Here is a 26,008-nt window from a genome sequence, read left to right as displayed (position 1 = left end):
TGCGCGGCCAACAGCAGCTAGGTCGTGTCTGTATGCGGCAGCGGCAGGCAGCTGCCTGAGGTACGAGGCGCCAGAAGACGGGGTCCAAATAAAGGAGGATGTATGGCGTGCGTCTGTGTCTGCGAGTGTGAAGGCGTGTCCTCCTGGTCTATATGTACGCAGTTGTGCCTGGAATTGTCGTTATTATGTGGTGGGAGAATGTGGTGGGAGCATTGCCAAGCTGGAATGCGTTGATGCAGGCGTCCTGGATGTAGGAGGTAGAGAATCATTGCTGATGTGTGTGAACGTATGTGTATCTTCCTGCTGATGTGCGCGTGACTGAATCTATTTATTTACGCCACACATCTGCTGCAGCTTTGCCGTGCGTGGGCAGAGCGAGGGAAAGAGTTGTTATCGTTTGGTAGGTCAGATGAATTCACCCTTAATAATCAGTAAAACGAATACGCACGGCTGTTACGTGAGTAGCGTGGTTTACCCATAGCACGAAGCGTCGGACTGCTGCTGGCAGTAATGATACTGGCATGGGTGGGTGGCTTGTGAATGAACCGTACTTACTTGGAGATGGGGCGAGGGTGTGCAGGTTGCGGTGAGGGCGCTCACGGGGCGCTTCGGCCCATTGATTGTGTGCGTGCGCGCGCGCGCGTATTTGTGTGTGTATGTGTGTTGTGTGCGTGTTTTGTATGTGTGTCCTGTATGATGCTGTGCTGCAGGCATGTTTGCCTGATGCAGGAGTTCGAATCTTCTGACGGATTTGCGTGATCCTATGGGAATTTCCCTACACTGTTTTTGGCGATTGCTTGTACACCTTGCTTGGAGATCGGGGGAATATTGCAGTGTTGCCTCGACGGCACTTGCATGAATGAAGCTGCGCACGTCAGCTTGGAGCTTTATGCCACTCACCATCAAGCAGCTTCATCCGGCCGTGCGGGCTGCAGTGTCGTCGCTGTTTGCACGTGTGGATGAAGCATCTTGATGGTGCGGGATTGGTCGACGCAGGTCGACGGCATCTAAGCTTGGATGATAGAAAGTCGAGACGGCGGTCGGTCTCGGCGGTCTTGACACATTGCGCTGCGTGCGACTAGGCGGGCGCGCCAGGCCGGCCACGGCCAGGCGGGCGTGAGGCCGTTTGGGTCTACATGGCTTTGAAACGCTTACATGCGAATGCGAATGGCTTTGATGTACAAACAAATTGACACCTGCGGGTCCAACACTATTTCAGTTGGGACCCGAGCTCTCTCCCGTATGCCCGCACACGCTTCGACAGCGTGATCCCTGCACAGCACCTCCTCACGCAGTGGCGTGCTGCCGTGCTCTTCGCTAGCTTGCACATCAATAACATCGCCTACGGTACATCAAACAGCTCGATCAAACAGCAACAGCAACGAAAACTCAAGTGCAGCAGCGACACTGCAAGGCTGCGGGCGTGAACAGCAGAATCCACCACACTCCACAGTACAATGGTCGAGAGCCGTCATCGCGTTCCTCCGCAACTCAAGTGACCATGGTTGCACACATCTGCAGACACACCCACTACTCTTCTACTCTTCCCGGTACACTCAAGCAAATGGCTGTCCATTCCCACATGCACACGCAACCTCGCACACGCACGCACCGTGCCACGACTCACCGTCGTCCCGCCACACGCACCACACCACACCACGATGCGGCAATCTTTCCTGTCTTTGTAGCAATCACTGCCGGTAAAAGTTCAACTTGCATGCTAAGGGAGTTCCACGAGTAGGTAGGAGCCCTGTCGGAGGGATACCGCCCACAGTCCTGCACTCCTGCCCTGCTGCTGCCCTTCCTTCCTAGACACGAACCCCGGACTACATGCCCCAGCGCCTGGTGGGCATGGGCCGCGCAACAATGCCGCAGGACCCCGCCTCCAGTAGGCTTCGGCATCACGTAAGCACAACCGAACACGTGTCACTAAAACCCAATGATAAGACGCGGAGGCATGTAATCACGCTCTGCTGCTGCTCGGTGCGCCGAACGCGCACGCGGGCCGGCGAGCCATCACTGCTGCAAGTCTTCGCAACTCCCAACCAGTTCCTCTCTCTCCTCTCCTTCCTCTCCATCCCCCCCTCGTCCTCCTCACACCCTCTGCTCCTCTCTCATCACGCCAGCTTGGCCTCCCCCACACCGTCTCCGTCCCCACGGCCGCCCCCGTCTCCCCCTGACCCCGCCACTGCCTGCATCTGCTCCTGCTCGTGCCGGTGCTGCCGCTGCGCGAAGCTGCTGAGACCGGACAGCGGCGCCAGCAGCGCCAGCGCCAGCCCGCAGGCGCCCAGCAGTGTGGCAAAGTAGGCGGACCAGCCGTAGCGCTCGATGATGAGCGACAGAGGCACACCTGGCCGCATGACGACAAGGCAGGGGTGCGCATATGTGGTTGTGGATGTGAGGTAATAGGCGGCGGCACGTGACAGCGGGCGGGCAGGCCAGCACCAGCTCACTTCAATTTGTGCGCCATGATACACCGCAGGCCGCCTTTCCTAGTGCCCCTTCCTTCTTCCCTTTAACAGCACCAGCACTCCCTCACTCTCAGGACACGACGCCCCGCCCCTACACCGCAACCTCACCTCACCTCCTCTCACCCTCCCTCGCACAGCCCGCAGCTCACCCGCATTGGCTGCGCCCAGGTACGCGATCCAGCCCAGCACCCCCTGGCTGGCGCCCACACTGGCCGGGTGCACCAGCTCGGCGCCGCACAGCCCCACCAGCATCTGCGGGCCGTAGATGCAGAAGCCTATGGCCGCCACCGACAGCCACTGCAGCAGCGGCGCCGTGCCGGGCGGCAGCGACTGGAACAGCAGCAGGGAGGCGGCCAGGCCGGCCGTGTAGGCCATCACCACCTGGAGAGGCGTGGGCGGGCTGTGCGTGTTTGTGGCGTGTTTGTGATGTGTTTGTGTGTGTGTGTGTGTGTGTGTGTGGTGTATGTGTATGTGTGTGTGCGTGTGTTCGTGTGTGTGTGTATTCATGGTTGTGGCGTGTTTGTGTTGTCTGGAGTGGGGGGAGGTGAGGCTAAGGGGTTGTGCGCCCAACGGGGATCATCACGCACGCACGCATGCCCGCATGCGCGCGTGAACGCACGCACACCCGCCGCCCCACCTTGACGCGCACGCCCACGCTGCCCTGTCCGCTGGCAGCACTGCGGCGAATGAGGATGTCGCTGAGGCGCCCCGCCGCCAGCCCGCCAACCAGCCCGCCTAGCTCCAGGCCCGACACACGGGCGGCGGCCTGTCAGGAGGTAGGGTCGGCGGCGGCACACACCGGGGGCAAGGCAGTTAACTCGTGACCGCAGCCCCAGAGACGCAGCTCAATACGCGTCCTGCTCCCGCCTAGCCCAGCTACCTAAATGCACGCGAACGCGCGCGTAAAGACACGCGCACAGGCACACGCACACGCACACGCAACCGCCACTGCCCCACCTGCGCCGCGTCCGCCACGCCCTTCTCCCGCATGAGGTAGAACATGGACCAGGACGTGACGCCCTGCGAGGGTGTGGGTGCGAGTGCGGAGGTGCGAGGTGTGGGTGTGGGTGCGAGCTGCAGGTGTGGGTGGGTGCGAGGTGCGGACGTCGGTGTGGGTGTGGCGGGACGCCCGGAAACTTGAGAAGGCCAGGGCGGAGGCAGGCAGCACGCCCACATAGCGTTCAGGAACCTGCACTGTTGCCCTCCCCCCCCCGCCCCCACCCCCGCCCCCGCACCTGCATCTGCACACATCGGGCAACACGCGCTCTTGCAGCCCCGCGAACACACGCACCCACACGCACGCACCTGCCGCACCACATACACAAAGAAGTACACGAAGGCCAGCGCCCACACCGCCGGATTTGACAGCACGTTGTCCAGCGCGGCGCGCAGCACGCCCGGCGGCTGGCTGCTGCTACTGCTGCTGCTGCTGCCACTGCTGCTGCTACTGCTGCCACTGGTGGTGGCGGTGGCGGTGCTGCTGTTGCTGTTGCCGTCGCTGGAGGTCTGCTGTGGCTGCTGCTTGCGGGTCGGCGCGGCCTCCACGGGGGGGAAACCGGCGTCCTGGGGCGTGTCCCTGAGAGCGTGAGTGTGCGGGAGGGACACGCGATGCACGCCACACACATGATGTCACAACACCACAACAACAAGCGACTGACCCTTGCCGTGCCGTGTTGTTCATGTTGGCCAGCACACCGGCTAATCCGCAGGAGCAACCCCGTTTCATCGCCGTGCCACCCACCCACCAACCCACCCGCCTCTGCCCCCACAACCCCTCCTCCTGTCCCCTCTTCACCCACCCCCCACGCCTCTCCCTGGACAGCCAGCCCACCACCCACCCACCCACCCGGCCCTGCTCACCTGCACAGCAGCAGCACGTAGGCACCCAGGACCAGTCCCGCCAGGCCGGGAGCCCACCTGCGTGTGACAGTGACAGAGACAGCGCTAGTGACAGTGACAGTGGCAGTGACAGCGCCAATGACAGTGCCGGTGACAGTGACAGTGACAGCGCCAGTGACAGCGTCAGTGACAGTGCCGGTGCCGGTCCCGGTGCCGGTGTCGGTGCAGTGGGCGGGCGTCAGGACATGAGTCATGACCGGCAGCAGCACGTCACTTGCTCAAGCCGCTCATAGGCAGACGCACACGGCCCGTACACAGACCTCCACCCCTTGTCCGCAGTCCCCGCTGCAGCCCTCTTGCCTGGTGCAACCCTCACCCTGCCCCCCCCCTGAAGCACAAGCGTTCCCACCCCCACCCCCGTCCCCGCCCCCACCCCCCGCCCCCCGGCCCCTCACATGCCCCAGCGCCAGCCCAGCGCGTTGGCCGCCGTGGCCGCCACCAGCGGCGCCGCGAAGCCGCCCGTGTTGTGCGCCACGTTCCACAGCCCCCAATACGTGCCGCGCTCCCGGGCCGCGAACCAGGACGTCAGCATGCGGGCGCAGGAGGGCGCGCCCACACCCTGTGCGTGTGGCAGGGCGCACCAGGGGGGGCAGGACGGATTGGCGGGGGGGGGGGCGGGGGGGGGGGGCGGGGCGGGCGGGAACAAGTCGCCGTCCACCCGCATGCGTGACCTGCCAACTGCCTGTAGGGAACTTACTGACACGACGAGGACCTCCCTTTGTGCTTGCCTAACGCTGCCCACACTCGCCGCACCGGCAACGGTCGCCTATGCCTGTGCCCCGCTAGTTTGGCTTGGTTTAGCTTACTTTGGGCTGGTGTACACAACCCCCCACGACCCCGCATTTTATCCTTGCAGCGCAAAGTTTGCTTACGGGATGGTTCGGAGTTAACCCCCCACGACCCCCACCTGCATGAGGCCGTTCAGCGCCCACATGGCCGCGAACACGTGCAGCGAGCCCGCCGCGCCGAACGCCAGATTGCAGGCGGCAGTAGCAATCAGGCCGCCGCCCAGCAGCAGGCTGGGGCTGTAGCGATCACCCACAATGCCGCTCACGAACTTGCTCAGGCCTGTGAGAGGGTGGCGGGTTGGGGAGGAGTTGGAGTTGGGGTTGAAGTTGGAGTTGGGGGTGCTGCTGGAGCCTGGGTGGGCTGGGTGGGGGGGGGGGGGGGGTCAGCTACAGCTGGCAGAGGTGAGTGCATGCGTGTGGTGTGCGGGCGGGCGGGTGGGGTCCCTGCTAGACGCGAGCTCACCGTAGGCGATGGGGAAGATGGAGGTCATAGTGCCCACCTGTATGAGGCCGTGGGGGTGTCAGGGCCTGGGCGCATGTGCGCATGTGTGTGTGTGGGCATGGGTTTGTGTACCACCCCTGCCGACATAGATGCCCTTCGCTGCCTCCCTACCAACACCACCACCACAGCCCCTCGCGCCTTTGCAACCAGCGCTTCATGCCACGCCCCACCCGCCACCCCCGACGGCCCGCCCGCCCCGGCCCACGCGCACGTGCCGAACACAAACCCCACAGCCTCTTCTTCCGCCTCTTCCCAACACACACCCGCCCGCCCACCCACCTACACACACACACACACACACACACACACACACACACACACACAACACACACACACACACACACACACACACTTCCCCCCCACACACACACTCCACCTCCCGCACCTGCGCCAGGCTGAACCCCAGGCTGGGGTCCGCCACCATGACCGGCGCCGTGTAGGTCAGGCTGTTGCGTGTGAGGTAGTAGCCGGCGTAGCCCAGCACCAGGCAGCTAAACACCAGCAGGCGCCGGGGCTGGAAGCCGGGGGGCTGCGGGGCAGAGGGCGAGGCGGCGGCGCCCACGGGCGACACGGCGCGGCCGGGCGCGGCGGGCGTGAGCGTGGCGGCGGCAGTGGCGGCGGCGTCCGGGGAGGGGTCGGCGGCGGCGGTGGTGGCGCCGATGTCGGAGACGACGGTGGAGGCGGCCTGCGTGGTGCGTGTGGGAGCGTGGGTAAGCGTGTGTAGGGGGGAAGAGCGGGGAGTCGGAGTTGTGGGGGGAGAGGATGGGCGGAAGGGGTCGGAAGGGGCGGGGTGACGCGCTGGGGCGCGCTCCAAACCGCCCACCGATTCTCGGCTGCCGGGCCTGCCCACGGCTGGATGCAAGCCATGAACCCTCCATCGCTATGACGGGCGCACGCACCTCCTGCGCCCCCGCCTTGGCCTGGGCAGCCGTGTGCGTGCCGGGCCCGGGCTGACCGGGCGGGCCGACTGTCTCACGGCCCTCACGGAAGAAGCGGGCCAGCGCCAGTCGCCGACTGGTTTGGCCCCGAGCCCATACTCGCAAGCACGGCGGTAGTACTGTAGATGTGATTGTGGCACAGCCGGTGCAGGCTCGCGCGGGCCTGCAAGTATGAACGCGGCGTCTGGCGTCAATGGCATGGGACATTCCGCCACGTCACGACGGCGTGCCGGCGAGACTCCTCACCCTTTGCCCGCGCTACCCCGCCAGTGGCGCCATCCTTGCGCTTGCATTGGCTGCATATGTTACCACCCGACTCTGCGTCTCAGAGCCCGTCTTGGTAAACGCCTGACAATCGAAACGACAGTATTTGCGTCCACTGTGCTAGTATGCTTGTTCGGATGAGTATCTATGTTACATTTAAGGAGATAAGGTAATTGGGTTACAGAGGCAACCCAAATAAGGCTAGACGATGAAAAGCCTAGGGACTCGGCTGGGACCGGGATCCAGCAATTTCCGGTCACGCTCCCACAGGTTCTTTTCGCAGGGCAACTCGCTCAGTATCTTAACATCTGTCAAATGTACCAAACGTTGAATACTAGACTGGACATTTGAGTTGAGGCCAAACCTGGCTTTCCGGCGAAAGCTCTTCGTTTCGGACCGAAGATGACGCTCCCGCTGCACCCAGTGCAGACTGGATTTGACCCACGGCTTAGAAACCTTGCGGGTGAGGTCGTCCGGCCGTCGCTGGCCTTGACTGTCGTTTCCTTGAACTCGCTTTCACTCAACGCTTCACGCAGACCGGAAAATCGTTTCAAATGTATTTCTTCAACAACTCTTATTCTATCGTCCTTATTTTGACATCGGGTGGCTGCTCTTCTGGGCGGTCTTCATCTTCCAAAACGTGCGTGTGACACCGCGCTGCCGCGTTGCAGCAGAGGCTTTGCGTGTGGGATGTGAGCATCAGGGGTGCCACTATGCGCGATGAGTGCTTGGTACCATTGCACGGAGGAAGCCTGCCCGCGAACTGGACCCACGCGCCCCCCGCCGCAGTACTGGGAGGGCCTGAAACTGAAGGACAACGACATCGTGCGCACCATCTTCTTCCTGTTCTGGTTCATCACGGAGCCCATCCGCTACTACGCTGGCATGTACGGAAACCTGCAGGAGAACGTGAGTGCTGCGGGTGGCGCGAGGGCGCAGGGTGTGCGGGGCGGACAGCGCCGTCGTGGCAGCACGGCAGTGGGGGTGGGGCGATGAGAGATGGCATGTGGCGGCACATGTGGCGGCACTCGGCAGGGCCTGCCGAACGCAGCGAATGCCAACAGCGCCACCCCGCAGAGTACCCCGGCTACCAAATTGCCAGGTAGACAGTTGCAGCACCGCTGCCGCTCGTGCTTCACTGTGCCGCTGACGTGCCTTATGCCCGCCGCCGCTGCCCGCACGTGCAGCTGCCGTGGCTCATCATGTTCACGCTGCTGTGCGTGTTCCCGCAAATGGGGACACACCTGTATTTGCTCATGGGCACCTTTGTGAGTGAACAGCACACTGGGACAGCACGGGCGGGGGCACTGGAAGGGAGAGTCGGCGCCTGCGGGGCGTCCCACACGGGCGCCGCCAAGGCGGCTGGGGGCGCGGCGCAATGCTGCACATGGCACTACATGGCAGGAGCCCAGCTCTAAGTCCCGGTGGCCTTATCGGGGCATCCGGGGGCCTGTCTGGCTGCTTGTCAGGATGGCCCTATCACACGCTGGGAAGCGGCTGAGCACCAGTCTGGTGACCTATGCCTGGCCCCGCTGACCATGCTGCTGCTGGCTCGTGCTGCTGCTGCTGCTGCTGCTTTGCAGAGGCGCAACGCGCGCACCAAGGCGATACAATATGTGGCGCTGGGGCTGCAGCTTCTGGATCTGGCTGCAGGGGTATACACGGTGCGTGGCTTGGGGTGGGAGTGAGGGCAGGGTGAGGGTCGGTCCCGGCATCCATGTCATTTCAACCTGATCAAGCCGAGTCCGCATCACGCACCTCACATCCCGCGTGTGAGCGCAACCACTTGCCACGCATTGCAGTCATCCATTGTGTCGCAGCTGGCAGCTGCTTGTCACGACGCAGACATACGCTGCTCACCCGAACGTCATTACGCATGTCAGCATAACCATCTCGGCCACCCGCATCCAGGGACTCGGTTTGTTCGCACATCAAAACCTCACGTTTTAAGTCCTGCCCCAAGCACGCTCGCACCATTAGCCGCGCGTCACGCCACTCCTCAAACCGCCACCCCCTTCCACGCACCTCACGCCTGCCCCGCCCTGTCACCCTCTCCACCACACCACCACCACCACAAAACGCCCCCAGGTGTTCTCCATGTACCGCAAGCAGAAGCGGCAGTTCTACCTGTTCGAGTACGTGCTCAACCAGCGAGCACGCGAGCGCCGCATGGCCGCAGGCATTGGCTCGCAGCGCTAGCAGCAACACATTGGCGGCCAGTCGCCGCAGTACCGGCAGCAGTCATAGCTGCGGCGGCGGCAGTAGCAGCGGCGCCCCACACGAGGGCTGCAGCCCTGGATCACCACACCGCCACGTGTTGAGTGTGGTGTGGCGGAGGCGCTACCCTGGCCACTGCCGTGCTCCACGGCCAGCCGGGTCCGGCCTCCGTCCCGTCAACAAATGAGGAATCCGAACGACATATAAATCCGACGACAGACAGTGATCACCCAGTGGTGCTACGAGGGAGCGGCCGCTCCCGAAGCCTGCCCTACCCCGCCGCGCGACTGACGGCGAGGACGCACGCACGCACACACGCGCCTCCCATCCGGCGCACACCCCAGCCCCCCACCCAGCCTGCACCTCCTTTCCCCCTTCGTCTCCCCCTACTCCACCGCCTCTACAACCCTCTACAGCCGCCACAACCTCTACAGCCGCCACCAGCCCCAAGCACTAGCACCCCCGGCACTAGCACCCCCAGCTCAGCCCCCTAGCCGCGGCAGGGGCAGATGGGTCGCTTGGCCGGCGCCTCGCCGTTGGCTCCCTTGTCCGCGTACTCGAAGCCGCCGCTCTGCTCGAACTCCAGCACGTCCAGCGCCACCACGCAGCTGTGCGCCACGATGGGCTCGGGGTCAGCGGCGTACTGCCGCAGCAGCTCCAGCGTGACGCGGTCGGCGATGGCGCCCAGAGCCTCCGCCGCCTCGTGCCGCACCATGGCGTGCTCCTCGGGGTTCTGGCGGAGGGGGCCCGAGAGAGTGGGGAGTGAGGTGTGGTGGTGGTGGTGGTGGTGATGGGGTGGGATGGAGTGGGATGGAGTGGAGGAGCGGGAGCAGCAGTGGGGTAAGGCGTGTTGGAAGTGCAAGCGCTTGGCACGGAACAGGGCGAACAGGGGCTGGAGATAGATGATGCAGGATGGTGCAGCCAAGAGAATGGCGTGGTCTATGTCTGGTGCAGTCCTTGTGCCGTACTATGGATTGTAATCGTGGTAGCTCGCCAACCAGCTCGTTTTGCCGCCGTGCGCCCAAGGCGGCAAGGCCCCCAGCCTCTTGGCTCAGCGCGGCAGTGCCTCCCAGCCCCCGCCCCCTGCTCGCCCTCCTCCCCAGCTCTCCACCCCCTCTCCCTGACCGCCCGCGCGCACCCCGCGCACGCAGCCGCCCCTACTCCCCGCCTCCCACACACCTTGAGCACGCCCGACAGGAAGTCCACCGCCTTCTTGTCCAGCATCTGGCCCATCACGTACGCCACCTCGTGCTTCAGCAGCGCGCTGCGGGCACCGAACACCGCCCCCAGCGCCGCCACCGCCTCGTCGCCGCCCTTGTTGCGCAGAGCGAACAGAGCCGAGTAGCGCTGAGCGGTAAGGGCAGGGAAGGTAAGGGAGGGTGGGCGCACTCCAGGGGTCGTATCTTACTTTCGGGGTGATGTGTAGCTCCAGACAAAAACAGCCGGGTGGCCGCTGTCTTTTGTCTGGGCACATAGCGATTTGGGGGCTCCCCGTAGGAATTCGGACAAAACCCGCCCCAAACCCGGGCCAACAATGTCTCGCTTCAGACATTAGCCCCGGGAGGAATGTCTAGGAGACGGCCCAAATGGCCATTTAATGTCTGGAGACATTAAGATAGGAGCCCTGGCGCACTCTCAGTGCACACCAGCAGAATTGGCCCAACGCCCGCGGTGCCCCTCGCATGTTTCTTCTCCTGACTTCTTCTCCCCTTCACCCCAAACCACCACCTGCCCACCCTGCCTCGGCCGCCACCCCTGCGTGCAACCACTGCAATCTCCGCATCTTGGCCTCCCCCTCTCTCCCCACGACCCCGGACACACGCAGGCTTCGCCCCTCCCCCCTTCAACAACCAGCGTCTCCCCGCGCTCACGTCGAACATGCGCTTGTTCTCGTCCAGCAGCACCTGCCGCAGCTCCTCGGTGGGCGTGGAGGTGGGCAGCGCCGGGGTGGGGTCCACACTGTAGTAGGGCGACTCCTCGTCGCCCGCCTCGGGGTGCGCCTTCAGCCACTCTATCCGCTGAAGAGCAAGCTGGCACGTCTCAGCCACCTGGGAGGGGCGGCGCATGGGGTTGGTATCGAGTCTATGGGCCCCCGCCCCGTTCCGCCGGGTCCGCTTCTTGTCTGCCCCCTCACGGCCCCCTGCCCCCCTCCCTCCACACCAGGCCCCCCCTGGCTCCCAAGCCACCCCTACCGCACGCAGCCGCCCCTCACCTCCAGTACGCTATCCTGCTGGTGCTCCCGCAGCGGTGTGAGGCACTCCTCGGTGCCGATGGCGCCCAGCGCCTCGCCCGCCTCGTGCCGTACCCTGGGAGGGAGAGGTGCGGCATGATGGCTGTTGCATCGTACGCGTTGCAGGGCTGGAGCCCAAGCAGCAACGAAGGCCGAGCAGCAGCATGCTAGCTACCCTTTCTATAGACTCGTTGGGTTGTGGGGCTTTGCCCTTGCCGCGGTCACAGGTCCGGGTCGGTCTGGTTCGGGGGCCGGGCGGGTGCCACGCCGCGCCAAAGCCCCGCCGCCGTCCCTGCGGTACCGGGAGGACCACGCACGCGCCCGCTCGACCCGCTCCTCGCCCGAACGCTCTTTCCAGATCTCACTCACATTGGGTGCTCATTGTTGTCGTGAAGGATGCTCGTCAGCACCTGGACCGCGCGAGAATCCTGCCGCTGGCCCAGACAGAATGCAACGTCGTGACGGAAGAGCGCGCTGTCGTCCTTGAGGGCTGCAAAGCATAAATATGCAAGTATAATCGCTTGTGCACTTGCGTGTTTGGCAAGCAGCGACCGAAGAACGCACCAAGCTCAAGCGCGTCGTGGGCGGCTGCGCCTTTGACGTTCCGCAATGAAAATAGAACTCGGTACTTCTCAGGTAGACTAGAGTTTGGGTCCACCAGTTTCTTCTTGAGGTCGGCAACCACCTCATCAGCGACTTCAACAAGCTGTGGTGCCGTCATTCTGACTACACAAAGGGGATACACACGAGAATGTTTGAGTTGCACACTGGCAAAGAGCCTCAGAAGAAGAAAACCGAAGATGAAGAGTCGGCGATGCAGTCGAATTTGCAGCATGTAGCCTATGCTGGAGGTTGGCGGTTCAATCAAATCCCTCAAGCGATAGAATTCCAGGCAGCATCTTGCTGTAGGTCTACGCACGCCGAGTGACAGGCACCATGTCCGGGATACCGCGCTCGCTGCTCGGGCAGTGTGCCGTTGCTCTGCTCGGCGCGAATGCTAGATCTGGGTTAACGCTTCATCATGCTTTCGCCGCGTATTCTTCTGCTGCGGCACCCGCTCAATCAGCGGCACTCATCAAGCAGCTCCGAGAGCGCAGCGGGGCGCCCATCGCGGACGTAAAGGTGTGTCTGCGTGTTGCATTGCTGTTTTGAAACAACCTGGACTTGTGCAGAAGACAGACTTGGACGGGCGTGTCTCCGCCGCTTGCCCGCTTCCCATACACACTCTGGCACCTTGCCACCTCGGACCCCGTCCCAACCTTTCCTGGCACCCCCGACCTAACAGTCAATGCTGGTGGAGCATGGCTGGGACATGGATAAGGCGTATGAGGCGCTGCGCAAGAAGGGGCTGGCGGCAGCTGCCAAAAAGGCCTCACGCCACGCGGCCGAGGGCCTCGTTGGCGCGTCCTTCGCCGCCAGCGCTGCCAGCAGCGGAGGCAGCAGCAGCAGCGAGGCTAGCACTAGCGGAGGCGGTCGTGGCTCAGTGGTGGTTGTGGAGTTGAACAGTGAGACGGACTTTGTGGCGCGGAATGAGCTGTTTCAGAAGCTGCTGCGGGAGGTGATGGGTGCGGCGCATGCGCTAGGGCCGGCGGCGGCGGTGGGGCCGGACCACGCCATGGACCTAGACCAGGTGGGTGCGGGTGTGGGTGTGGGTGTGGGTGTGGGTGGGTACGTGGGTGGGTGAGTGGCTTGATGGTAGAGCGGGGTAGGTTTATGGGGGTGGCATGTGGTGGGATGCGATGGGATGTGGTGGGATGCGGGGGGATGCGATGTGTGTCGAATGGGCCATGGACCTGGCGGACCTGGCGGCCTGTTGGCGGACACGGCGCCGGGGGCGTCCAGGACGGCCAGGGGTGTGGCCATACGGCCCGTGTCCCCCCTGTTGTCCGTGCAGCTGCTACGGTACTCGCCTTCCCGAGTACGATACCGTGCCCTCCCCTTCCCTCCTGCCCCGGCCCCCGGGGTCTTGGTGTAGAATAAACTACTGACCCCACCCCCACCCCGCGCTGCACGGCCTGCCTCCCCGTGCAGCTCATGTCGGCTCGGACGGCCTCGGGGCCCTCTGTGTCTGAGGCTGTGACGGCGCTGGCGGTCCAGGTCCGGGAGAACGTGCGGCTGAGGCGGGCCTTCCGAGTCGACAGCGGAGGTAGGCGTGAGCAGACAGGGGGGTACCTGGACCAGCGCGTTGCAGGTGGCTGTGTGGTTGGCATCGAGGTAGCGCCTATCAGCACTGAGGCTCGTCCGCTCCCTGCGTACCGCCCTTCCTCCCCTGGTCCGCCCCGCTGCAGCCGGCGGGCTGGTGTTCCCCTACGTGCACCAGGCGGCGGCGCCAGGCCTGGGCAAGCTGGCCTCAGTGGTGGTGCTGGCGCCGGAGCCGGACGACAAGGCGCAGCCGCTGGTGCGTCTGGCGGTATGACGTGGGTGGACTGCCCGGTGCTTGACGGCAACCTGCCCGGCACACACTGAGTCTGTGATCGCGGCCGGCCGCGCAGCTTGTTGCGCCATCCCGCCCGTGCTTCGTCCTCCACATCCCTCTTGTCGCGCCTGCGACCTGCCAACCAACATCCCCCTCCACCATTCCACAAACACCCTCCTGCCGTGCTCCACCCTCTGAACCCACCTCCGCTGACACGTTTCACCGCCACCCCTCCCCCACCTCTCCCCCACCCCATCCACCCGGCCCCCGCCGCCTCGCCCCAGGACGCTGCCGGCCGCGGCGGCGCCCCGCTGCTGGCTGCCGGCGGCGGCCTGGCCATGCACGTGGCGGGCATGCGGCCGCTGTACCTCAACAGGGCGGCGGTGCCGGCGGCGGCGCTGGAGCGGGAGCGGGAGCTGCTGCGGCAGCAACTGGCGGCGGACGCAGACTTTGCGGGCAAACCGGCCAAGGTGCGCGGCACGCCGGCACGGGAAGCCGCAAGGGGTGTGGATCTGACAGCCTGCAGAACAAGCGCGTGCCTGTGGGCCAGGGAAGCTGTTGGGCGTGGGCTCAGATTTCACCTTTCTTCAGGCTCCAGTCCTCGCTCGGCGCCATGCCCCCTTCCTTTCACAAACCCCCCCCTGCGATAACACTGTGGGCCTATGCACTGAGCTCGGTCCTGCAACCCCTCAAACTCCTCGTGTGCCCTCCCGCGCCCTCCGCGTGCGGGTGTGAAGGTCCTGGACAAGGTGGTTGAGGGGCGTCTGGGCAAGCTGCTGTCAGACTGGTGTCTGGAGGCGCAGCGCTACGTGCTGGAGGACGAACTCACAGTGGACAAACTCATGGCCAGGTGGGTGGGGGAGGCAAAGGGGGGAGCGAGGCAGGGGCGGATGCCAAGGGGGGAGGCAAGGGAGGCCCCACAGGAGGCAGGGGGGCAGGAGGAGGGTCATGGGAAGGAGGGGGGGACAGGGTAGGTAGCGGAGGCACGGGTGGCAAGCTGACGGGGACTGATGGCGAGGATGGCGGGGCGAGGAGAGGGACGAGGGCCGGTTGCCAGGGCGGGAGACCGAACGTCTATTGGGCGGCTCGGCGGGCGCTCCCTGTTGCCAGGCCCCATCTGCACGCCTCCTGCTCACTTGATTGTTTGGCCTCGCTGTTGCAGGCTGAAGAAGGAGGTGGGACAGCCGGTGCGTGTGGCGAGCTTCCTGCGGGTGCAGTGCGGCGAGGGGCTGGGCGCCAAGGCAGGCGGCGGCGACTTTGCAGCGGAGGTGGCGCGCATTGTTAGCGAGGCGTAACATATGTTTGCGAGAGTAGCTTGGGAGGTTACGAGAGCGATACGTGTGTGGTTAAGCATTCATCGGAAAGCCCTTGTTGGGGGCGGGGAGGAGACGAAAAACAGGTCGGCCGCCGGGTTCTCCGCCGGGAAGCGCCAAGGGTTTTCGCAGCAGGCCCTGTGCCTCAGGTGTGGAGCCCCAGGCGCCCCACGCCACCTGCAAGCGCTAGTCCAGTGGCAATTTTGTTGTACGCATGCCATATCATCAAAGACTCCTGCCTAACTGGGCTCGGGTTGCTTTCCCGCCTGTGAGTGAGCCATAAGCACGCCGTCAACCCTTCGGCGCCGGCCTCAAACCCATTTGCACAGCGTCCAAGGTAAATGAAGCAACGCTGTGGTGCTTAACGCGAGCAAACCCTTATTCTGCTCGCGGGAGAAGCTCAAGGGTCGGAGAGGTCCCGACGCCACCTTGCCCCCACTTAAGGGCTTCTTCTCTGGTTTGATCTACATTCAAAGTCATGTATTTTACGCAGCACAGCTGATCGGCGCGAAACAGCGACGGTTTCGTGGGCAGGGTCGAGAGCCTTCCGCAAGTGTGAGCCTTGACTGAGGCCTTGATCAGTATGCGGCTCTGATCAGTACGCGAAACATTTTAGTGCACACCGTGTAAACGCGCGCTTTCGGCTGCTCTGGTCTCAGGGGGCCGCGTTGTGTCGCTCTCCCTCCCACCAGGCTGTGCATGACGCGAGGCGCGGGTTTTCCTTCGCTCTTGTGCCAGGCCTAAGTCCAGTCTCAACACATATATACACTTCGGTGCTCTTACAAACGTTTAAGAAGACACAAGACCACGAAGAGAGTTCTGCAGTGGGGCCTCGGCGCGCCAAGTCTGCGCCGCTCCTACAGCGCAGCCGACGTCAAGACAACTAGCATCAGCCATGGCTTCTGAGCTTCTGCGGGCGGCCAGCTATCCCGGGGTGAGTATGTTGGCGGGGTCTCGCCGAGAGTTGGCAGCGCGGGAGCCTCTGCCGAGAGTCGTTTGAGAGGCCCACAGCCGCTCACTCGCTGGTCTTTCTTGCTTTATGCAGGTCATCGGAGTTGAGTTCTTGGACTGCGAGCTGCCCGCGGAGAGCGAAGCGCAGGTGAGTTGAGAGCTTGTGTCAGCAGGCCCGGCCCTCCAGCTCCAACTTTTTTTGTCCCTTTGCAGGCCGCGAGCACTTCAGGAGCACCTGTAGAACCTAAGGATGCGGCTGCCCAGCGGTCGCACGGTGGTGTTGGGCTTGGCGACCTCACGTATGCCCATGGAGGACTTTCAGCACGCGCTCTGCGCCCCGGGGCATCCAGGTTCACTTGTGGGGGCCAGGTATTAATGGCAACATCCGGAAACGGTGTTTCAGCGCTCGCAAGCGCTGCGCCAGAAACCTGGGTACCAACCATGACCTGCGCGCCCAGGCCCAGCGACTCCTGCCTGCCCGCGAGCGCGGCGGAGCTTCGTGAGCCTGTGACGAGCACGATTGGCCGGTCGACATCGCCGTTCGACGCGGAGAGGCCGTCGTGTCCGCACCTTCCGGCGATGGGGCACCTAACCCCGCACCAGGCCCCGGCGGGCCTCGCCCCGACGTGGGGTGAGAGCAGCTTCGGCATCCATGGCTTGGCGGGCGGCGAGTGCGGCGGCGGCTCGATGTGGGACTGTGAGCCAGTCGCGCCGGCGGGGCCCTCGGCCGAGGGCTTAGACGCCCTGTCCTTTGCCTTCATGCAGTCGCAGCAGCCGCACGACCAGCTCATCAGCCGGCCGGGCCTGTCCGTGACGGAGCACCCCTGCACGCTGCTGCGGGCGCCCTCCGGCGGCTACAGCCTCATCAACACCGCCTCCATTGCCGCCGCCGCGCCGCTCGACGCCGCGGCGGTGATCCTGCCGCAGCCAGCGGCGGCGGCCGTGCCGGCCGCCGCCGCCACGCCCGCCTGCTCCGAGTCTCGGACATCGCCCACGCCCTCCACGGACCAGCAGCAGCCCGACGCCACCAGCGCCCAGACGTCGTCCGGCGCCACCAGCAGCTGCGGCGGCAGCGACATGCCCGAGAACGCGGCCGCGGAGGTGCAGCAGCGGGCGCCGGAGGCGCCGCCGGCACCACTGCCGCTGCCGCAGGATGCGCAGGCGTCTGCGGTTCCTTCGGTAGCGGTGGAAGTGGTCGTCGAGGAGGAGGAGGAGCTGCGGCCGGTCGCGGTGCAGCAGGTGGGGCCGCCGGGGACTGCCGCCCTCGCGGCCATGCGGGCGTCGGGCCGCATGGCGCTGGCGGCGGTCCCCGCACGGGTGGGCCAGAAGCGGCGCGCGGCCGCCACTGCGGCGGCGGTGGTGCTGGAGGCGGCCCGGGACGACGAGGATGACGATGAGGACTACGACGAGCGGGAAGAGGCGGGCGGCGCGGCGGGTCGCGGCAACACCAAGCGCATGAAGCGGGGTGAGTTGCGGGCTGCATGCGGGTCGGCGTGTTTGGGGCGGAAAGTCCTTAGTCAAGGCTTACAAGCATGGAACAGCGAGCAGCAAATGGGAGACCAAAAACTTGTATCACAGCATGGCCGTTTGGGTTTGACATGTTTGCGTTGTCGCACGTCCTTTGCTTACAAACGCCATGCTTCTTCTCGCAGTGGGCGTGCCGCGCACCACCACCAACAAGCCCAAGACCGGTGTCACGTGCCGCAACTGCCGCGCCACCGAGACGCCGCAGTGGCGTTGCGGCCCCGAGGGCCCCCGCACGCTGTGCAACGCCTGCGGCGTGCGCTACAAGAAGGGCCAGACGCTGGAGTACATGGCGAAGAAGGCCGCAGCCGCAGCCGCCCGCGGCCGCAACGGCGGCGGCGACTACTGAAGTACACGCCAAGTTGCGCGAGGTGCCTTGCTGGCGTAAGCACTCGCGCGTGTGCTGCGTGTATGGCGGAGCGCATTGCAGGGCGTGAGCGCCTGCTGCAGCAATAATAGCAGCAGCAGCAGCCGTAGCAACAGCAGTAGCACCTGCAACGTGCAGCGCCGCGGCGCAATGTGTGGAGGTGCAGGCGGAGCAGGCGTGGAGCAGGCGTCTGTTGTCGTGTGCATTCTGACAGGGTGCGGCGCTCATACGCCGGAGCCGTGTTTGCGGCTGACGCAGCCGTCTGCCCGGAGCGTTAAGAGAGATTGGCAGGATGTTTGGCGATTTTCCCCTCATTGCAGCAGCAAAGAAATGCAGCAGCAGCAGCGGGGGACAGCCGCTCGCGAAGTCATCACGGTGACGACGGCTGACCCGGTCTCGCCGCACTGTGCGGGTCCGGTGGACCGGCGGCGGCGATTGTGGTAGCCATTCGTGTTGTTTGTCGATGGGCGCGGTTGTATGCACGTAACGCACCAGGGGCATGCGTTGAAGCAAGTAGTTGGAGGCCTCATGGGGCCGCATCTTTGCGGCATTTTCGTCAAAGGCGACGGCACACATCTATTGCGGACTGCAATTGAACTGCAGAGGCGTGGCGTGGCGAGTGAACATACGGCGTGGCATGCGTGTCTTTGCACAGAATTTCGCGCGGAGCGCGCACATAAGCATAAAACTACCCAAAAAGTAGATCAGGATCAGAGCTTGGCGGTGAACGCGGATGGAGGCGCGTTGTTTGTCGTGTGACGTGAGCCGGTTGGTTCGTATGCGTATGGAGCGGGTGGGACTGAGCCAAATGATCTAGACAGTCTGCGGAGGAACTGAGCGGAAGGGTGGATTCTAATGGCGAGTCAGGGCTTGGGGTGGTGTGGCGCACACTCAGTTGCAACAGTGCGGCTGGACTTCAAGGGGGCATTCGCGCACATCCACACATCCGATGTTTGCATGGCTGTGTCCTTCGAGTTCCTCCGGGTGCCTTATGTGCGTGGTGTTAAAAGTGGGGTGGCACGGAGTCAGGTATAGTCCTGCCAGCCGCGAATGTGCGTGTGCGGATGTGCGTGTGCAATCTGGCGTGTGTCTTAGCGTTTGTCATCGAGACCTGCGGCGGTGGCCTCTTGCCCCTGACCGGGCTGAATATCAAAATATTGAGTGTGTACGTAGGAGGCACCGAGACCAGCTGTACACGGAAACTCCTCCGCAAAAGTGTGCGCGTGTGTTTTCGAGTTTTAATTGTTGTGTCACCCATATTGATCATCCAAAACGTAAAAAGTGTCCAGGGACCACAGATGGGCGGCGTAGGCCTTGCTCCCTTCCCGTGTTGTTTGGTGGTGCGTAAAACGCGGCGATCCCGTATGGGTGCGCCGCCGCTCGAGTGTCTTCTTTCTCTCTCGTTTTGTTGGTACAGAGTCTGCCACGTCGTGTTGGCAGAATTTGATTTTGAACACGTGGTTTCTAAACTGCAACTTGCGGATCAGGCCTGGGACGCGCCGGCGATTTGGGGCTCCCGCTGGCCGACAACACAGCAGGTGGCGACGCAAAGGAACGGCATGCGATCGGACTGCAGAGAGCATGGGTGTGCGCCAGAAGAAGGAAGCGAAGCGCGGAGGAGGGCACATGTTTATAAGTACTGAGACGTCGTAAGAACTGCACAGGGAGGCAGTGGCGGGACGGCGTTTTGAGGGCACGAGACGAGGCGTGAGGTTGCAGGGAGTGGCGGAGGGGTTAGCACTGTAACACGTGCCATGCACGCATGCTTGCACGCATGAGGATACTTTCTATCCGGCCCCCGCAGCCCCGCTCCCATTTCTATGGCGTTTCGGAACACAGCATGAATGAAAGATCTCTGGCACTTATTCGCGTCGGTTCCTTAAATCAGCGCCTGAACCAAACGGCAGCGCGGCAGCATACCGCCCACCACACCACAGCCCAGCGGCAACAGACCACACAGTCGACCCCCCTCTCCCTCGGCGCGCGCGGCATTCACCGATTCGCGCCACATGCAACGCACCGCAGCAACAGCCCACCCGCGACCGCAGCCGCCGCATGGGGGTTCCGACCCCGCCCGCAAACTGCCTCCGGTGGCGCAGCAGCAGTGTCGACCCGCATGGGCACGACGCCTCTACCAGTGGCGCTGCCTTGCCCATGCCACGCCAACACGCCGCACACTCCACGTATGCGCTCATCCCCCTCCAGCCATGCCCTGATGCCCAATGCAGCGCAGCACGTCTTCCTCCAGCAGTCAGCGGGCGCTGGCCCGCGCACCCCAACTGCACGCCGCCTTGCAGCGCTGCTCAGCTCTTGCCCACGGGTCTTGCCCTAGCTTACGCTTTTCGTTGAATGCACAGGCGGACATGTTGCTGCTGCTGTCGCTGTGACGTGACACGCCTATGGTACCGCCGCCGCAAGTCTTTCAATGCATGCGCTCCCCTTAGGCCCCTACCCCGCCATGCATCATCGTTCCTCATGCATCCTCACTCCTCGTGCTCCAAGTGCCCCTCGCTGCCGCCATGGAACCCCCCAGCAACATCTCCTGCTCTTGCCCTGCCCCTGCCGCTCCCTGCCGCCACCTGCCGCTCCTTGCCGCTCCCTGCCGCTTTCAGCTCTTTTTGAGCGCCTCCAGGCGGCGCGTGAGCTCCTCGTACTCGTCCTCCACCTGCGCGTGTGTCGGCACAATCGCGGATCAGGGATCGGGTGGTGGGGAGCAGCTTACCCAACGCCAGCACAAGTGCAAACGAAACCAGCGAGGTGTTTGCAGGCGGGGCCGGGGACCAGCACTGTGGCATCCGTGTGCCCGAGTGCACGCACACACGCGCGCATGTGACCGGCCCTGTAGCTACCCAGTCAGGCAGGAGCGGGATGCGGCGCGGGAGCTCGGCCCACATGGCTCAGGGCTCACCTGCGGCGGCGGCGCCGAGCCGGGCAGCGTGGCGGGCGGCGAGGGCAGGTGCGGCGAGTTGTCGGGCGGGAGCTGCGGCGCCGCAGGTGCGCCCTTGCTGGGCGGCCCCAGTGCGGCGTCGTAGGCCTGTGGGGTGTGTAAGGGGTGGCGGGGTGAAGGGCTGAAGGGGTGGTGGGGTGAAGAGTGAAGATGTGGTCGTGACACGAATGAACCGCGTGCGTGTTTCGGTGTACGTGTGGAGCCTGGATTTTGGATGTTGGGGAGCATGAAAGGCACCAGCCGGCCAAGCATGCAACGAAGCGACGAGGCGTGCCTGCACAGGCATCTACCGCGCAGGAGCTCACCACGCCATTGTCCCGGCTCCCCTGTCCCTTGTTCGCCGTGGCCACACCACGCACCACACACCCACGCCACACACCGTTGGCCCAGCACAACTGCCTGGCCCACATCGGACCGACGCCCATCCCTCGCCCTCCTATCCCACGCGCATCACACCCACGCCCCCACCCGCTGTATGTCCTCGTTGCTGCGCACGACGAAGCCGCTGCCGCCCGGCCGCGGGTCGCCGTCGTCGTGAGCGACAGCCGGAGGCGGCGGCGCGGCGGCGCCAGGGCCGCCGTGGGCGGGCGGGTGCTGGAAGCCGGCGGCGGCGGGCGGCCCGACTGGCGGCGGCGGCGCGCCGTGCTCGGACCCCGGGGCTACTAGCCAGCCCTGCAGGCCGAGGTAGGCGAGGCATGCGGGCGGCGAAGTACGAGGTTGGTGGCGGGAAGGTGGGGGCCTGGGGGGCGTGCAGTCATCTTGACCAGCCTGACTGGACTAACTAGGAGCGTCTCAGCTCCAATACAAGGCAAGGAATGCAAGCACTGGTCGCCGATTCCTTGCACTGACACATGTTGTCCGTGCGTCTCACCGGCGGCGGTGGTGCACCCGAGCCTGAGGGCGGCGGCCCGCCTGACGGGTGGCCGGGCGGCGGCGGGGCGCCGCCGCCGCCGTGCGCCATCTGTGCCGCGTATGCGGCAGCCGCATTCGCCTGCGCCGCCGCGGCGGCTGCGGCCGCTGCCGCTTGGTGTGCGTTGGCGTACTGCGCACGCGTGGGGGCGGACACGGACCCCGCAGCTCAGTGTGATGTGAGGGCCTGGCGCTGGCTGCATTCGAGACAGATAATGACATCAAACGACCACACACCATACGGCACCCATGCATGACCGTACCCCTTGGCATGCCCGGACCCTTCTGCTGCCTCCCCAGCGAGCATGACTGTACCCGTGCCTCCACGGTGCCGTTCCCCCTTTCCCTACCCGGCCCTCCCTCCCCAATCCCACCGCCCTTACCCCGTTCCCCCACTCTTCAACTCCAGATCCTCATGCTCACCTGTGCTGCAGCTGGGTGCTGCTGCTGATGCGGCGGCGGCGGCAGCCCGCCGTGACCACCACCACCACCACCACCACCACCACCTACACCACCACCTCCGGGTCCCGCAATGGCCGCCGGCCCCGCAGCGCCGCCGCCGCCGCCCCCAGCAGCACTGGAGATGGAGTGTCCTGACGAGTGCGCAGTGAGTGGCGGCAGCGGCATGGCTCCCGCCTGCATTGCGCCGCCGGGGGCCATGACGCCCATCTCGCGCGCCGCCGCCGCCAGGTCCCACTCCACGCCGCCCTCCTGCGCAATCTCCGAAAGCATCGCCTGCGGAATCGCGAATGAAGCAGGCGCGTTTGGTCGCATGCGACGTGGAAAGCATGAGAGGGCAAAGCACGAGAGGCCGCGTGTGGAAGGAAACAGAAGAGTGCTTGTGGTGGATGCCGCTCGCAAGCCCATGTTGGCTAACGTGCACAAGAGACAGGAGACTGCTTCGTCCACGTGCGCGACGCGGGAACGTGAGCATGCTCGGGTTTCCCGGGAAGCATTCATTGCTTCCTCCCCCTGACGTCTGACGCCTTCCTGGCGCGTGACGCCTGACGCCGCACTGGCGCCCCCCCCCCCCCAACACACACACACACACACACACACACACACACACACACACACACACACACACACACACACACACACACACACACACACACCAGCTTCTCCTCGGGCTGCGGCGCCTCCACCAGCAGGCAGCGGATCAAGTTGGCGTTCACCTGAGCAAAGAAAGGGGGAATTCCATGCATGATTGATCAAGGTAAGGTAAGGTAAGGGAGCTGGGGCAAGGAGCGAGCTGGCATCAAGTTGAGTTGCATTGCCTCAAGTCTGGTCGGGTCGGGCGTCGTCAGGAGAGGGCGGAATGACAGATCAGCGTCTGCATGCCTCTGTGTGCCCTTTGTGTGCCACTGTATGCCTCGGCTGCGTGCGTGTGTGTGTGTGTGCGTGCGTGTGTGCGCGTGTTCGGTGCTGACTGCCGACACCGCCCACCTGCCACTTGGCTGTGGTGGCGTCCGCGGAGGCCTCCGTGGCGTACTCCTTGCCGTACTTGGCGCCGAACAGCTGCCGCAGCGTGGACAGCTCCGGCAGGTCGTTGATGCGCTGGGGCGGGGGCGGGAGAGGTGGGCGGGCGGGTGAGGTGAGGTGAGGTGAGGTGAGGTGGATGGGCGGGCGGGTGGGTCGTGGGTGGGTCGTGGGTGGGTCGTGGGTGGGTGGGTGGGTGATGGGTGGGTGGATGGGTGATGGGTGGGTGGGTGGGTGGGTGGGTGGGTGGTTGGTGGGTGGGTGGGTGAGGTGCCTAGGTGGGGTACGAGGAGGGTACGAGGAAGCGTTTGCGGGAGTGTGGGCCGCTAGCCCGTGTTCGCCCCCCGGCCCACCTCACCCCCACCACCTTACCTGCGCGGCGTATATGATGCTGCTGACCGCTTCCATCATGTCACGTGGCAGCTCCTATGGGAGGGGAGGTGTGGGGGGTTACATTCATGACTAGTTAAGGAAGTGGTAGACGGTAGGCGATCATGGGGGTGGGATGGGTGGGTAGAGGGGAGGCGGCCATGACACGAGGGGAAAGCAGCGGATGTGGGGTTTGGCGGCTGGCCTGCGCCCACAGCAATGCCCCGCTGCCGCGCAGCGGACCGGCCCTGCCACCTGCCGCCCAAGCCGCAGCCGGTATACATTCTGAATCCCCTAGCCCGATGCCCTAGACCCCGCCCTTGGACAGGGCTCTGCCCTCCTCATGTTCTGGACTCCTGAGGCCGGAGTGGAGGGCTGCAGCTCCACGAGAGTCCTGTGGCCGCCGTTAGGGGAGTGGAGGGCTGCAGCTCCTCTCCCCCTCCTGCTGGCCCCCGGCTAGCGGCCCGCCCCCCCAGTAGTGTGTACTGTCAGCTTCACGGAGGAACAACGAGCTGGAGCGCGGCCGCCCGGACGGCCGCATTTGGTAACGACTTCGTCTACAGTCTTCATTGCATCCTGTACCGTTTTCCCAAGCATCTCTGCAACCCCCCTATGGGGACTACCGTATGGTCGCGTGCCCCTCCGTTGTCAAGCATAGGCCACGCTCTCCTCCTCGCTCTAATGCATCGGTTTAGTTTGGGCTGGTATCTACAATCCCCCCCGCGCACCTTGGTTTTGGCCAGCAGCTGTGCGCGCACCGTGATGAGCTCCAGGTACAACTCCAGGATCTCATAGGCCTGGGGGGGGGGGAGGGGAGGGGCGCAGGGAGGGAGGGGTAGAGGTGGGCTGGGAGGCAGGAGGGAGGCAGGGATGAAGTCTGGCATTGCAGGGGGGGGGGCGTGTCGGTGCTTTCCCGGCCTCACCCGTCCCGCCCCCGCCCGCCAAACCCACACGCCCCCGCCCCCGCCCCCACCTGCAGCAGCAGCTTCTCCCGGATGACTCCCTCCACCCGGATGCGTGCGAACTCCTGTTTGCCGGCCCGCAGCAGCTCTGCGATGTCGCGCTGGGACTGCTTCAGCTGCGGGGTGGGCGGGGGGGGGGAGGAGGGGGGAGGGCGGCGGGAGGCGGGAGGTGCTGTCGGGTGGCGGGGGACCAGGTGAGAGGCACGCAAGGCACACGCAAGGGTGCTTGCACCATAGGGTAGCCACACACGTGCGACAAGGTGAGGGGTGGACTGGGGTATGGGGCTGCGAGTTGCTGTTGAAGGTGTGGACGTGCGGGTTGCTGGGCGCAGTGCGGAGGGGCGCTGGGGGCCCGTGCGGCGCGATTGCGCCACCGACGCCAGATGACGCGGCTCCACCCCACCCCTGGGCCACTCACCTGGACCTGTTTCTTGTTGCGCAGGAGTTTGATGCGGCCCACGCACAGCCTACTCGTCGTCTCACTGCAGGCAGGGCAGCGCAGGGTTATGGGCACAAGCACGTGATGCAAGGTACCGCCTTGGGCGAGGGTGGCGGGCGGGTACGGAAGCGCACTGCCGCCCCAGCATCCTGTACTGTACAGCACTGCTACGCTACCAGGCCGCGCCCGAGGCACTGCACCTTCCGGGAGCACCTATCCAGACAGGTAGATCGACATCCGCAATCTGCGTGCCGTTTGACTGAGACCTTGAAGCCGGTGCTCGCCGCGCCCCAACCCCTCGTGTCAAACCGGTGTGTACACGACCACCGCACCCCCACCCACCCGCCCATCCCGCACCCACTGCGACCCGACCCATGCCCCTTCCTGGACCCCCCAGCGCACATCACGCCGTCAGCTGATGTCGGAGCAAGGCCCGGGGTTGGGCTGCACGATCGTTGCGCTCCCCAAGCCAAGCCCGCCTGACGCCGTTACGCTAGATGGATGATTTCTAGTGTCTCTAGTCATAACCTGAATCAATCTGCTGGCAGCCCAAGCGACCTTTACGCGGAAGTCTGAAATTTCGACTCGCCGCGAGCTAGCCCTCGACTTACACTTTCGCGGTATTAAACTTGTTTCCAAACATCTGACTTAAACGGTAGGCCAGACGCTAGAGGTAGCGGTGCAAGGCGCAAGGCGGAAATAAGCGCAAAACTACGAGAGAGAAGGTTTGTGAAGCGGTGCCTCAGGGTGTGCGTTAGGTGCTTGACATGTGTATATCCAGTTGCAGGTATGCTTAAGCTCAAGCAACAATGTGTTTTGCTGTCTGCAAGAGTAAGACCGGCGTGCGAGCAGGGGGGTCAGCAGTTGGTGGCAGCTACGAAGCCCAATGCAGGGGTGCCAGTAGCTGCTTCCCCTGCCGAGTGGTGCCTCTTCTCGCACCGCCGCTTGTCCCCTACCTCCAGAAACACACAGGCCTCTGAGCCTGACTTGCTCTGTCCCCTGTACACTGCTCCACGCTGTCTG

The 26,008-nt window shown here is 64.5% G+C and overlaps 7 protein-coding genes across 7 annotated transcripts in view; 4 read left to right on the top strand and 3 right to left on the bottom strand.

Annotated features, from left to right (window-relative positions):
- Nucleotides 1-1,140, top strand: part of CHLRE_10g435750v5 (uncharacterized protein) — a 7,176-nt gene extending 6,036 nt beyond the window's left edge. Inside the window, exon 14 of the mRNA XM_043066716.1 lies at nt 1-1,140. This exon is cut by the window's left edge and continues 1,263 nt beyond it. The gene's annotated coding sequence lies outside the window, so the exon portion shown is untranslated.
- A 2-nt stretch (nt 1,141-1,142) lies between these two features.
- CHLRE_10g435650v5 (uncharacterized protein) lies at nt 1,143-7,044 on the bottom strand. The gene is made up of 12 exons (XM_043066715.1): nt 6,845-7,044; nt 6,560-6,761; nt 6,046-6,345; nt 5,622-5,658; nt 5,278-5,438; nt 4,766-4,929; nt 4,332-4,388; nt 3,777-4,047; nt 3,429-3,491; nt 3,109-3,237; nt 2,621-2,852; nt 1,143-2,350 (listed from the first exon to the last, which is right to left on the bottom strand). The coding sequence occupies exons 1-12, from the start codon at nt 6,898-6,900 to the stop codon at nt 2,118-2,120; spliced, it is 1,905 nt and encodes a 634-aa protein (XP_042920112.1). The 5' UTR covers nt 6,901-7,044; the 3' UTR covers nt 1,143-2,117.
- A 110-nt stretch (nt 7,045-7,154) lies between these two features.
- On the top strand, nt 7,155-8,810 carry CHLRE_10g435600v5 (uncharacterized protein). Its single transcript, XM_043066714.1, has 6 exons — nt 7,155-7,325; nt 7,399-7,502; nt 7,652-7,771; nt 8,050-8,130; nt 8,446-8,526; nt 8,607-8,810. The coding sequence occupies exons 1-6, from the start codon at nt 7,265-7,267 to the stop codon at nt 8,748-8,750; spliced, it is 591 nt and encodes a 196-aa protein (XP_042920111.1). The 5' UTR covers nt 7,155-7,264; the 3' UTR covers nt 8,751-8,810.
- Nucleotides 8,811-8,812: 2 nt separating this feature from the next.
- CHLRE_10g435550v5 (uncharacterized protein) lies at nt 8,813-12,094 on the bottom strand. The gene is made up of 6 exons (XM_001690542.2): nt 11,874-12,094; nt 11,679-11,799; nt 11,292-11,385; nt 10,951-11,127; nt 10,259-10,426; nt 8,813-9,812 (listed from the first exon to the last, which is right to left on the bottom strand). The coding sequence occupies exons 1-6, from the start codon at nt 12,028-12,030 to the stop codon at nt 9,570-9,572; spliced, it is 960 nt and encodes a 319-aa protein (XP_001690594.1). The 5' UTR covers nt 12,031-12,094; the 3' UTR covers nt 8,813-9,569.
- A 100-nt stretch (nt 12,095-12,194) lies between these two features.
- CHLRE_10g435500v5 (uncharacterized protein) lies at nt 12,195-15,264 on the top strand. Its single transcript, XM_043066713.1, has 7 exons — nt 12,195-12,431; nt 12,595-12,939; nt 13,341-13,455; nt 13,598-13,707; nt 14,010-14,195; nt 14,463-14,575; nt 14,888-15,264. Exons 1-7 carry the CDS (start codon nt 12,246-12,248, stop codon nt 15,018-15,020), a joined length of 1,188 nt encoding a protein of 395 aa, XP_042920110.1. The 5' UTR covers nt 12,195-12,245; the 3' UTR covers nt 15,021-15,264.
- A 50-nt stretch (nt 15,265-15,314) lies between these two features.
- Nucleotides 15,315-19,670, top strand: CHLRE_10g435450v5 (uncharacterized protein). The gene is made up of 4 exons (XM_001690359.2): nt 15,315-15,972; nt 16,084-16,137; nt 16,203-17,454; nt 17,642-19,670. Exons 3-4 carry the CDS (start codon nt 16,365-16,367, stop codon nt 17,860-17,862), a joined length of 1,311 nt encoding a protein of 436 aa, XP_001690411.2. The 5' UTR covers nt 15,315-15,972; nt 16,084-16,137; nt 16,203-16,364; the 3' UTR covers nt 17,863-19,670.
- Nucleotides 19,671-19,672: 2 nt separating this feature from the next.
- Nucleotides 19,673-25,844, bottom strand: CHLRE_10g435400v5 (uncharacterized protein). The gene is made up of 12 exons (XM_043066712.1): nt 25,597-25,844; nt 24,965-25,028; nt 24,558-24,662; nt 24,313-24,381; nt 23,588-23,641; nt 23,183-23,293; nt 22,852-22,911; nt 22,160-22,471; nt 21,699-21,869; nt 21,296-21,499; nt 20,789-20,914; nt 19,673-20,545 (listed from the first exon to the last, which is right to left on the bottom strand). Exons 1-12 carry the CDS (start codon nt 25,626-25,628, stop codon nt 20,489-20,491), a joined length of 1,365 nt encoding a protein of 454 aa, XP_042920109.1. The 5' UTR covers nt 25,629-25,844; the 3' UTR covers nt 19,673-20,488.
- Between the last annotated feature and the right edge of the window lie 164 nt (nt 25,845-26,008).

The sequence above is a fragment of the Chlamydomonas reinhardtii genome, chromosome 10 (assembly GCF_000002595.2).
Source record: "Chlamydomonas reinhardtii strain CC-503 cw92 mt+ chromosome 10, whole genome shotgun sequence".
NCBI classification, from domain to species: Eukaryota; Viridiplantae; Chlorophyta; class Chlorophyceae; order Chlamydomonadales; family Chlamydomonadaceae; genus Chlamydomonas; species Chlamydomonas reinhardtii.
The sequence above is the reverse complement of the archived record's forward strand: the minus strand, read 5'-3'. Positions and strand labels throughout refer to the sequence as shown.

Bases quoted from the DNA above. Each gene is read 5' to 3' on its own strand.
- CHLRE_10g435400v5 (XM_043066712.1), bottom strand. From the start codon at position 25,628: ATGTTTGGAAACAAGTTTAATACCGCGAAAGT. The intron at 25,029-25,596 runs GTAAGTCGAGGG...CCCTGCCTGCAG, and splicing joins AAGTTTAATACCGCGAAAGT to TGAGACGACGAGTAGGCTGT. The intron at 21,500-21,698 runs GTGAGACGCACG...CTCGGCCTGCAG, and splicing joins CGGGTGCACCACCGCCGCCG to GGCTGGCTAGTAGCCCCGGG.
- CHLRE_10g435500v5 (XM_043066713.1), top strand. From the start codon at position 12,246: ATGTCCGGGATACCGCGCTCGCTGCTCGGGCAGTGTGCCGTTGCTCTG. The intron at 13,456-13,597 runs GTAGGCGTGAGC...GCCCCGCTGCAG, and splicing joins CTTCCGAGTCGACAGCGGAG to CCGGCGGGCTGGTGTTCCCC. The intron at 14,196-14,462 runs GTGCGCGGCACG...GCGGGTGTGAAG, and splicing joins TTGCGGGCAAACCGGCCAAG to GTCCTGGACAAGGTGGTTGA.
- CHLRE_10g435550v5 (XM_001690542.2), bottom strand. From the start codon at position 12,030: ATGACGGCACCACAGCTTGTTGAAGTCGCTGATGAGGTGGTTGCCGAC. The intron at 11,800-11,873 runs GTGCGTTCTTCG...TATGCTTTGCAG, and splicing joins CCACGACGCGCTTGAGCTTG to CCCTCAAGGACGACAGCGCG. The intron at 9,813-10,258 runs GTGTGTGGGAGG...CCCCTCCGCCAG, and splicing joins TCCTGTCGGGCGTGCTCAAG to AACCCCGAGGAGCACGCCAT.
- CHLRE_10g435650v5 (XM_043066715.1), bottom strand. From the start codon at position 6,900: ATGCAGCCAATGCAAGCGCAAGGATGGCGCCACTGGCGGGGTAGCGCG. The intron at 6,346-6,559 runs GTGCGTGCGCCC...CGCACCACGCAG, and splicing joins CCAAGGCGGGGGCGCAGGAG to GCCGCCTCCACCGTCGTCTC. The intron at 5,659-6,045 runs GTGCGGGAGGTG...GGCCTCATACAG, and splicing joins TGGGGTTCAGCCTGGCGCAG to GTGGGCACTATGACCTCCAT.
- CHLRE_10g435450v5 (XM_001690359.2), top strand. From the start codon at position 16,365: ATGGCAACATCCGGAAACGGTGTTTCAGCGCTCGCAAGCGCTGCGCCA. The intron at 17,455-17,641 runs GTGAGTTGCGGG...TTCTTCTCGCAG, and splicing joins CACCAAGCGCATGAAGCGGG to TGGGCGTGCCGCGCACCACC.
- CHLRE_10g435600v5 (XM_043066714.1), top strand. From the start codon at position 7,265: ATGACGCTCCCGCTGCACCCAGTGCAGACTGGATTTGACCCACGGCTT. The intron at 7,772-8,049 runs GTGAGTGCTGCG...CCGCACGTGCAG, and splicing joins ACGGAAACCTGCAGGAGAAC to CTGCCGTGGCTCATCATGTT. The intron at 8,131-8,445 runs GTGAGTGAACAG...GCTGCTTTGCAG, and splicing joins ATTTGCTCATGGGCACCTTT to AGGCGCAACGCGCGCACCAA.